This window comes from Corapipo altera, unplaced genomic scaffold (assembly GCF_003945725.1).
Source record: "Corapipo altera isolate COAL_440 unplaced genomic scaffold, ASM394572v1 318, whole genome shotgun sequence".
NCBI lineage: Eukaryota > Metazoa > Chordata > Aves > Passeriformes > Pipridae > Corapipo > Corapipo altera.
This window is the reverse complement of record NW_020885115.1, coordinates 115,889-127,284: the sequence shown is the minus strand read 5'-3', so window position 1 is coordinate 127,284 and position 11,396 is coordinate 115,889. Positions and strand designations below refer to the sequence as shown.

At 69.1% G+C, this 11,396-nt stretch overlaps 1 protein-coding gene across 1 annotated transcript in view; it reads right to left on the bottom strand.

Moving 5' to 3' along the window:
* The window catches only part of KCNH2 (potassium voltage-gated channel subfamily H member 2), a 25,554-nt gene that overhangs the window by 7,032 nt on the left and 7,126 nt on the right, over positions 1–11,396 (bottom strand). The window contains 2 exon segments of the mRNA XM_027669917.1: positions 932–1,319; positions 2,083–2,508. Of these exon segments, the coding sequence (XP_027525718.1) occupies positions 932–1,319; positions 2,083–2,508 (814 nt within the window).

Below are 11,396 nucleotides of genomic sequence, written 5' to 3'. Positions count from 1 at the left end.
TGAGCCTCCTTTGCTCCAGGTTGAGCCCCCCCAGCTCCCTCAGCTGCTCCTGCTGCTCCAGCCCCTTCCCAGCTCCATTCCCTTCCCTGGACACGCTCCAGCCCCTCAGTGTCCTGTTGTGAGGGGCCCAGAACTGCCCCCAGGATTCCAGGTGGTGCCCAGCACAGGAGATGGTCACTGTCCTGGTCACACTATGGTGACACAAGCCAGGTGCCCACTCTTGCCCACCTGGGCTCATGTCCAGCCTCTGCCACCAGCACCTCCGGGGTTTTTCCACCTTTCCAGCCACTCCGCCCCACATCTGGAGTGTTCCATGGGGCTGGTGTGACCCCAGAGCAGGACCTGGCACTTGGCCTGCCTGATCCTCATGCAGGTGCCCCCAGCCCATGGATCCCACCTGTCTGGATCCCTCTGTGGAGCCTCCTGCCCCAGCAGAGCCACATCCTACCCACGGGTGTCACCTGTGGACGGGCCGAGGTGCCCTTGGTCCCCTCGGATGGAGCATCGGGGAAGGTGTCACACACACAGGTGAGCACACGTGTGCAGGTATGTACACACACACAGGTGTGCTCTTACACACACACACACAGGTGAGCACACGTGTACAGGTATGCACACACATAGAGGTGTGCTCTCACACACACATACAGGTGTGCACACACACACACACACATACAGGTGTGCTCTCACACCCACCCAGAGCTGCTCTCACACCCAGAGGTGCTCTCACACCCACCCAGAGGTGCTCTCACACACACATACAGGTGTGCACACACACACACACACACACACACAGGTGTGCACACACACACACACATACAGGTGTGCTCTCACACCCACCCAGAGGTGCTCTCACACCCAGAGGTGCTCTCACACCCACCCAGAGGTGCTCTCACACCCAGAGGTGCTCTCACACCCCCCGGTCACTCACATCCAATCAACATGACGCAGATGGAGAAGATCTTCTCGGAGTTGGTGTTGGGGGACACGTTGCCGAAGCCGACGCTGGTGAGGCTGCTGAAGGTGAAGTAGAGGGCGGTGACGTACTTGTCCTTGATGGAGGGCCCTCGCCGGGGGTCGCTGCTGTTGAGGGGTTTGCCGATCTGCTGGCCCAGGGCGTGCAGCCAGCCCGTGCTCTGCCCCTCCACGTTGCCGATGGCGTACCAGATGCAGGCGAGCCAGTGGGCGATGAGGGCGAAGGTGCACATGAGCAGGAAGAGCACGGCCGCCCCGTACTCCGAGTACCGGTCCAGCTTCCGCGCCACCCGCACCAGCCGCAGCAGCCGCGCCGTCTTCAGCAGCCCGATCAGCGTCGTCGTCTGGGGGGGAAGAGGGGGTCAGCGGGGGGAGAGAGACCCCACGGGCACCTGGAAGGGCGAGGGGGGTCCCTGACCTAAGCCGGGCACCTCCGGCCCCCCATCCCCTCTCCCCACATCAGCAGCCTGATCAGGCATCATCTCGGGGGTGTGGGGGGAAAGGGGGTTAAGGGGGGGGAGATACTCCATGGGCACCCAGAAGGCTGGGCCATCCCACCCACACCAGCAGCCCCATCAGTGTCATCGTTCGGGGGGACAACGGTGGAGAGACACCCCACAGAACCACCAAAACACCAGGGGTCTCTGCCCCCAGCCAGGCACCTCCATTCTGTAAGTCCCTCTCCAACAGAGGGAGCCTCAGGTGCCCCCCAGGGCAAAGGTGGTCTGGAGAGGGAGGAAAGGGGACAGTGGTGGCAAAGAACCCCCACAGATCCCTGGAAGGGCAAAGGGCGCCCTGGGTCCCTGCCCCAAAGCAGGATCCCTGTCCCCTCTCTCCACAAGAACCCCAGGTGCCCCCAGTGCCCCAGCCCAGAGCAAAGGTGGTTTGCAGAGCAGGACAGGGGGCATGAGGGTGTCCTGGGCTGGGGGCACACGTGGGACCCCCAAGCACCAGCCCCTGGGAGGACCTGGCACCCTTCCCTGGCCTGGGGGTACAGGTAGGACCTCCAAATGCAACCCCCCAGCACCAAAACAGCACCGCCCAGCCAGGGCATGGCCCAGCCAGGGCACGGTCCAGCCGGTGCCACCACGTCCCCACGTCCGTCACCTCCTCGGAGCCGGAGCCGAAGATGAGCAGGTCGAAGGGGATGGCGGCCACCATGTCGATGAGGAACCAGCCCTTGAAGTAGTGGATGGCGATCTTGGCGGGGTGGCTGACCACCTCCTCGTTGGAGTTGACGTAGGTGGTGCGGAAGTTGATGAGGATGTCGATGATGAACATGATGTCCACGATGAGATCCACCACGTTGAGGGGGCTGCAGGAGTAGCCGCAGTGGTGCCGCTGGGCCTCCTCGGAGTCGCTGAGCAGGAAGGCGGCCGAGTAGGGCGTGAAGATGGCCGTGTAGATGACGAGCAGCAGGATCAGCCAGTCCCACACCGCCTTGAAGGGGCTGTAGTGCAGGATGGTCCAGCGGTGGATGCGCGGCGCCTGCAGCTTGTACTCGGGGAGCACGTCGGCGCCCAGCGACAGCACCTGGGGGCACGGGGGGGTCAGTGCTGCACCCCAACACCCCACAGGGCTCGGCTCCCCGGCCCGGGTACAGGTGGCACTTGGAGATGTGGGTCAGGGGTGGCCCTGGCCACGCTGGGTCAACATTGGGCACGATGGTGCTAAAATTACCAGTTTTGTAACTCCCCGGGGTGCAGAGGGACCCCAGTGCAGAGGGACCCCGGTGTGAGCCACGAGGGGTGCACGGGGGCCCTGACATGGGTGACGTGGGGTGAAGGGGAATGGCTGGAGGGCACAGCTGGGACAAAGGCCTCCCCCAACACCGAGTCACCCCACAAACCCCTTCTGCCCCACAGACACCGTTGGGGCACTTCCCACCCCAAACACCCGCAGACACGACGCTGCCCTGTGCCCCTCACCCTGTGCTCCCCCCCCTGCCCCCCAACCTGCCCCCCCCCCCCCATCTCCATCTGGGGGGGACACAGACCCCCCCAGCATCTCCATCAGGAGAACATGAACCCCCCCAGCCACCCTCACCATCTCCACTGGAGGCAGACCCCCTGTGCCTCCCATTCCCTGTGCAGGACACCTGGCACAGCCTTTGGGTGTGACCCCAGGAGTCCCTGGGCATTCTGGGGAGTCCCTGGGGGGTCCCTCCCCTCCCTGCCACCACAGAGACCGTCACCATGTGCAGCCCCACGGTTCAGGTGAGAGATGACAGGGGGTGACCCACAGCCCCCTGCCCTGTGCCCCACAGCGGTCACAGTCCCCCTGCTCCCCACTGGGGTCCCCTTACCCCACTTCTGCCCCCCCACCCTGCCCACGCCCACCGCGGGGTTCCCACCCACTGTGGCACAGCAGGGAAGGGAACGGGCACCATCACCCTGCACCCAATCGGCCCCCAACCCCGGGGACACCGCTGGGGAGCTGGGGGGTCTCCTGGGGATCCCCGGTCATGCAGGGCCAGGGCTCTTTGTAAGCCCCAAACCTTCCCAGACCAACGCCGGGGACGCAGCCGGAGCCTCGTGTGGCCACCGCCGGGTCACGGTGGGCACAGTGCCCCCCCCGTGCAGCACCACCCCCCCCAGCGCCAGACCCCCGGGGTGCAGTACCGGTACCTTCTCCTCCTGTCCGTGCCCAGTGCCATCGCGGCGCAGCCCCAGGCAGCTGCCACAGAGGGGGACCCCGGGCATGGAGCTGGGGCCGGGGGGGGGCCCGGACCGGGGGGGTGCGGGGGGTGTGCCCGGGAACTCCTGGAGCAGCTGCAGGAGCGCGGGTAGCATCCTCGGGGTGGGGGGGCAGTGGGGGTCAGCTCCCGCCGGCCCGTGGGCACCGGGGACCCCCGTGGCCCGGCCCTGTGCCCATCGCAGTGCCCAGGGACCCCCGGCAGCAGCGGGGACCCTCAGGGGCAGGGGGGGCCCTCAGTGGCAGCGATGCCCCACGGCATGGCAGGGCCCCCCAGCGTGGCAGGGACCCCGGTGTGGCAGGGACCCCGGTGTGGCAGGGACCCCGGTGTGGCGCGCGCCGGGCACGCTCCGCCGGAGCCGACAGGAATTATTGGGGCGGAAATTTTTCCCAGGCTGCTCCGCTGCCGCCGCCACGGCCAGGGTTGCCCCCCCCCAGTCCCCCTGTCAGCCCCCCCTCAGACCCCCCCGGCACATGGTGACACGCGGTGACACGCCGGAGGGGTCAGCGTGCGGCGGTGACACGGCGGTGACACCGGCGAGGCTGGGGGTGCCCACGGGCGATGTGGTTCGAGGTGGGACATGTCACAACCCCCCCCAGGCACCCCAGTGGCACCGAGGGGGACAAGGCCAGCCCCGTGGCAGTGAGCAGGGTGTGACGGGGCACACACACGCCACAAACATCACAGGAACACGTCAGGAACACGCCAGGGACATCCCACACCTGCGCCAGCGTGGGGGGCACACAGCCAGCCCTGCAGGGAGCACGGGGCACACACACACCAGGAGCACGCCAGGAACACTCCAGGAACACGCCAGGAACACGTTAGGAACAGCCCACACCTGTTTTTGGCGTGGAGGGGATACAATCAGCCCTGTGGTGGGGAGCAGGTGCCATGGGGCACGAACATACTATGAACACACCGGGAACACACCAGGAACATGCCAGGAAAATGTCCCACCTGTGTGGTGCCCACGGGTCAGGACATGCTTCCTGTCCTGCCAGCTCAGCCCAAACGTGTCCCCTGCTGCCACCATCCTCCCCTGGGTCACAGGGCCAGGGGATGTCCCTGGGGGTGCAGGGGGGCCCTGTCACTTCTGTCCCCAGGAGCCTCGGTGGCCTCAGGGGGCAGCGGGTACAGCCGTGTCACTGCGGGGACAGCCGCGTGACAACGGGACATGTGGTGACAGCAGTGGGGCAAAAGGTGATGGCACTGGGACACGCAGTGACACACAGTGCCAGGGACACGCGGTGATGGCACCAGGACATGCGGTGACATGCGGTGATGGCACCGGGACACACAGTGACACGGTGACAGGGACATGCAGTGATGACACCAGGACACACAGTGACAGCACTGGGACACACAGTGACGGTGCTGGGACATGCGGTGACATGTGATGACAGCACTGGGACACAGGGTGACAGCTCAGGGACACGCAGCAGCTCCTGCGTCACCCGCTGCCACCCCCACGCGGGGGATCCCCCACGCGCCGTGACGGAGGGACGAGGCCACGTGTGGCCTGGGTGTGGGGTGGTCCCAGTTCCCACATCCCTTCCTGAGGTGCTGAGCACCAACACCCACCACGTGTCCCAAATATGTCCCCCAGGGGGGTGGCAGGTGTCACGGGGTCATGTGAGGTCAGGGGACCCTGGGGACACGGGGGGTAACAGGTACTGTGGGCCACAGCCCCCCGGGCTCCAGTGCCCCAGACAGCACGGGGGTCCCTGGGGGGGACAGGGGCAGTCCCTGGGAGTGTCCTGCAGAAGAAACCCCAATCCCCGAGCCCCAGATGGCCCCTTTGGCTGCCATGTGAGGGGGGACAGGGAGGGAAGGGGGGACAGCAGGGGAGGGGGTGTCACGGGGGGTCGGGGGGGACACCCCAACTCCAGAGTTCCTCGTGGTCCCCCCACCTACGGTGTGAGTGTGGGTGGGGTGCTGGGGGACAGCAGGGAAGGGGAGGGGTGGGGGGGACACCCCGACCCCGGAGCTGCTGAGCCCCTTTGGCCGTGGCTGTGCCGGGTGGCTGAGGTGTGATGGGGGCAGGGACCGGGGGGGGAACAGGGGAGACAGCAGGGAGGGAGGTCGGGGGGCGGGGGGGGCGGCTCCAGCCACCAGCAGCTCCTGCCGCTAAATTTATCGCAGCTGCCACGGCAAAATGGGACAAATCCCGGCCCGCGGCAAAGGGGAGGGCGAGGGGGGGCGGCAGTGGGGGGCCCGGGGCCTGCAGAAACCCTCAAGGTGGGGTGGGGGGTCCTGCTGTGCACCGGGGGAGACCCCGGAACACCTGGGACCCCCCCACTGGGCACCACCGGCCCCTTCCCTGAACCATGTGGCCCCCACGGGTGAGGTGGGGGGGTGGCGCCCACATCCCACCTGGACACCCCCCGGGGACCCCCATTTGGGGACCCTCTGGCCCTGCAGGCAGCCGGGAAGTGATGGATGGGGGGCAGAAGGAGCAGGACCCCGACCCAGCCACAGCCTCCCAAAACACACCCCCGACCCCAGCCCTTGGTTAACCCCCTCAGGGCAGGCCCATGCCACCCCCGGGGGGCACAGCCGGGGGGGCACATAGTCCTGGTAACCCCTCCCTGAGCCAACCCCCCTGCACACACAGCCGGGGACCCCTCGAGTGTCCCACGAGCCCCAGCCGGGGGACCCCCAGCCCACCAAGGTGGGGACAAGCTCCCAGCCCCCCTAGTCTGGGGACAGTCCCCAGCCCTCCCATGTCCCCCAGCCACGGGGACAGTCCCCCCCGCCCGTGCCACGCAGGGTTCAGGGGTGCATGATGAGGGGCTGGGGACCCCTCGACACAAGTGGGACCCCCACCCCGAGTGCGTGTGTCAGGACGGGGCCGATACGCAGAGACATCCTGACCCCCCCCGGCGCTCCCCCCGCCCCGACACCCGTCACTCACGGTGACACAGATGGCGGCGGTGCCGGTGACACGTTCGGCGACACGCGGTGACACGTCCCGCCCCGGTGACGCGTCCCCGACACCTGCGGTGGCACCGACACCCCCCGCCCCCCCGGGACACCCGGCACCGCACCTGCCGCGACCCAGACACCCGCGCCCACGGGGCACCCCAAATACCCCACACACCCCGCGCGGGGACGGGGGGCACCGACACCCCCTGGGGCAGCCACACACACACCCCCCGGCATCCTGACTTACCCCCCGGGGCACCGACACACCCCCGTCGGGCACTCCCGAGGGCACCAACAACCCCCTGGCACCCCCCAGCACCCCAACACCCCCTGGCACCCCCACGGCAGAACCGCCCGGCCCCAACGCAGCGGGGACCCCCTGGACCCCCCAACACCCACTCTGGCAGGTGACCCCAAACCAGACCCCCAACACCTGCCCCGGTACCTGACACTTGCCCCACGGACCCTCAACATCCACAGCTACACCTGCACTGGCAGCTGCCCCCCTGCCCAGATGCCCCACACCTGCCCAGGTACCCCACACCTGCCCAGGTACCCCACACCAGCACCAGTGGGTCCCTGACAGCCACAGCCCCCCAACTCCTGCACCAGCAGGTACCCAGTATTCAGAGACCCCAACACCCACATGGGCACCCAACACTTGCCCTGGCAGGTGCCCCACACCTGCCCAGGTACCCCACACCTGCCCAGGTGCCCCACATCTGCCCAGGTGCCCCACAGCAGCACTGACACAGGCCCTTGCACCCACCCAGCCACCCCAGCAGGTTCCCAGACCCTCTGGACCCCACACACCTGAACACTAACACCCACCTGCATCACCGACCTGGGGGGGCCAGGGGAGACCCTTGGGGACACCCATGGCCAGACAGACACCGACCCCCATGACACCTCGTGACCCCGCAGGTGTCACCCAACGTGGTCACCACTGGCACTGATCACCGGCCAGGTGACACCTGGCTGCAGTGACACCTGGCCCTGGTGAGGACACCCCAGTGTAGGGGACACCCCAATAGCACCGACACCCTGACTCAGGGGACACCCCAATGGCCAAGGACACCCCAATGCCAAGGACACCCCAATGTAGGGGACACCCCAATAGTGCAGACACCCTGACTCAGGGGACGCCCCAATGCCAAGGACACCCCAATGTAGGGGACACCGCCAAGAACACCCCAGTAGTGCAGACACCCTGACTCAGGGGACACCCCAATGCAGGGGACACCCCAATAGTGCAGACACCCTGACTCAGGGGACACCCCAATAGCACCGACACTCCAACGCTGTGGGGACCCTCCGACACTGAGGACACCCCAACTGTGGTGACCCCCTGACAGTGGTGACCCCCCGCCCCGCTGTCCCCGGGGGGTGGCACTGGGGGTACTCACGTCGCTGATCTGCGGCGTCGCGGTGCCCTCGGGACCCCCCGACATGGGCACGGGGGACACGCGGCCGCCCCGGGCAGGCGGCGACAGCGGCACCACTGCGGGTGGCACCCGTGGCAGGGTGGGGGATGAGCCCTCTGACAGGGTGACGTCCCCAGGGGAGGGGGTGACGTCCCAGAGGGCGGTGCACCCGCCCCAGCACCGACCCCCACCCCGTGACGCTGGCACTGACCCACACCCGCCCCACGGCCACGGGCCACTGGCGAGGGGACAGCCATGGGACCACCTGGGACACAGTGAGGACCACCTGGGACACGGCAGAGACCACCTGGGACACAGTGAGGACCACCTGAGACATGGCAGAGACCACCTGGGACACAGTGGGGACCACCGAGGGAGACAGTGAGGATCACCTGAGACATGGCACGGACCACCTGGGTATGTAAGGGACCACCTGGGGACACAGTGGGGACCTCAACAGCCATGTGCCATCACCCCTCCCCACGTCACAGCCACGGCCACCGTGGCACAGCTGGACACAGCACTGGGCCCAGTCATGGCACTGGGTGGACACGGGGGCTTGGAGTGGGTGATGCCCCCCAAGGTTGGTCATGGGGGGGCCCGGGGTGGGTGATGCTCCCCAACCCTGGTTGTAGGGTGCCCGTGGGGGGTGATGCACCCCCAACCCCGGGGGGCACTGGGAGAGCCCCAAACCCTGCCAGACCCCCAGAGACACCACAACCCCTGATGCTCTTCCCACCTTAGTGTGGGGGCATCCCTGGGACCCCACACCCACTCACAGCAGGACAAGCCACGGGACCCCCTTCCTCAAGCAGGGGGGACCCCCCGGAGCCCCCGGGCTCCCCAGGTGCCCTCGCAGCCTTCCAGAGATGCCTGCTGCAACTCCTGGTGCCAGCCCCTGCTCAGTGTCCCCCCTCCCAGCGCGTTGGCATTGCTGAGACCCGGCACCCACGCATGGCAGGACGAGTGGCATGCAGGTCCCTTTTCCTGCCGGGGGGGAGACCCCCCGAAAATCCCGAGACCCCCAAACTCTCCAAAACACCCCTGCCACAACCCCCGGTGCCCCCTCTCTTCGTGTCCCATATCCCAGCGTGGGGACACCCCAGGGACAGTCCCGGCACCCCACGCCCACGCGCGGCAAGACAAATTGCAGGAGCCCATTTCCCCCTCAAGGGAGACTCCCTCGGAACTCCCGGTGCCCCCCAGAGCCGCCCGCCGCGACCCCCGGTGCCTCCCCTGCTCCATCCCTGCAATCCTGGCAGGGGGACACCCCCGGGACCCCGCGCCCACGCGCAACGCGACGAACCACGGGTCCCCTTCTGCCGGGATCCCCCGGCCCCCCCGTACCTCCTGTGCCACCAGGCTGGACACCCGGACGGCCCTGCGGACCCGGTCCCGCCGCTCCCCGTCGGAGCGGTCGCCGCTGTCTCGCCGCGCCGGGGCCATGGCCGCGCTCGGGGGTCCCCGCGCCCCCCCGCCGCCCCCGGCCCCGCGCGGCAGATGGAGCGGGGCGGGACCCCCCGAGCCCTCCCCGCCGCCCCCCCCCCGCCGGGCCCCCCCGATCTCCCCTCCCCGGCTCCAGCCGCCGCCACTCCCCGGGGGAGGGACCGGGAGCGCCCGGGAACGGCCCCGCGGGGAAACTGAGGCACGACGGGGGTTGACCCGGGCGAGGCGGGGCACAGGGGTACCTCGGAACCGCTGTGCCCCCTGCCTGCCCCACGGTCACCCTCTGCCAGCCCCACTGCCAGATGTCACCTGCAGCCCCGCGCGTCCCAAGGGATCCCCAACGCGTGACCCGCACGCCCCGTCAGCGGTGGGGACGGGACAGCGGCGGTGGGGACGGGACAGTGACGGTGGGGACGGGGACAGTGACGGTGGGGACGGGGACAGCGGCGGTGGGGACGGGACAGTGACGGTGGGGACGGGACAGTGACGGTGGGGACGGGGACAGTGACGGTGGGGACGGGACAGTGACGGTGGTGCTGAGCTGGCCGTGGCAGCCTCGGCTGATTCACGGTTCCTGGTGTCCCCGTGTCCGCCGGTGTCCCTGGCCACTGCCCAGCCCTGGTAGTGCCCCACTGGCCCGCCCGGCCCCCCCGGGCACCCCCAGCCTGGTCGAAGGGTGATCTGGGGGGCAGCGCCCGCACCCACGCAGTGGGTGCCAGAGGGACCGGGGGGTCCCCGGGGTCCCCAGCCCACCACCGACAGCCAGTGACGTGCCGGTGACACCCCCTGCCTGGTGACAGGTGACACCCCCTGCCTGGTGACAGGTGACACCCCCTGCCTGGTGGCACCACCAGGCCCACCACCCTGAGTGGGTCTGGGGTCTCCCAGCCCCATCCTGTCCCCTCCAGGGGTCCCCGCCGGAACGAGACGGGGGTCCCCAGGAGTTCCTGAGCCATGGGGATGCCACGGCCACCCCGGCCATGCCAGGCCCTGTCACTGTCACCCAGGGCGTGGTGACCTTCCCGGGCGCTTGGCTCCAGCCCCGCGGGTGAGTCACGGTGCCGCTGCCGGGACACGCCGTTCCCCTCTGCCACCGGACCGGGGGTCGCCGTGCCCGAGCCAGGGACACCTCTGAGCCCCCGTTCCCATGTCCCCCGTGTCCCTGTCCTCGGCTCTGCCCACCGCGGGGAGGACCCCCATCCCATTCCGAGCAGATGCCGGGTGCTCCCCCCGGCACAGCCGGGGCACCCCGAGACCCCCTCCCCAGTGCCGGGGGCAGAGCCCGCCCCGGTGACGGCGACCGTGTCCCCTCGTGGCGACGGCGGGGGCAGGAGGGACCGGGGCATCGCTGGCGGCGCATTTAACCACGGCCAAGGCAACGAAGAGGCTCCGTGAGGAACAGGGGGTGCCGGGGGGGGAGCGGAGTGAAGGGGGTCCTCCGCTCCAGAGGGGTCCCCCCACCCCACCGAGGGTCCCGCAGCTGCTCCAGCACCGGTGCGAGGAGCACCTGGAGCCCCGGCAGCAGGGTCGGGAGCTCCCGGTGGGAACGGGGGTCCCCCAGGGGCTCCCTCACGTGTGCGGGCAGGTGCGGGGCCGGGGGGGGTTCGGGGGGGCTCGGGGGGCGTGGGCAGATGTGCCAGGGCGGTTCTGTCTGATGCCAGCTGCCGGGGGCCCCCGGGACAGCCCTGGCACGGGGGGTTCAGGGACAGGCAGCGGGTCCCCCCCGCGCAGCCCCCCGGGGGTCCCCGGAGCCCCCCGGCCCCCCCAGCTCATTAGCGGGGGGGCAATCAGGGTGTAATTAAGCGGCGCCTCCTGCTCCCGTGGCAGATGGCGGTTACACAACGGGCCACGGATTAGCGGCCGCAGCCAGCGCCCGGCACCGGGCAGGCACGGCACCGGGGTGAGGGGTGCCCTGCACCGGGGTGAGG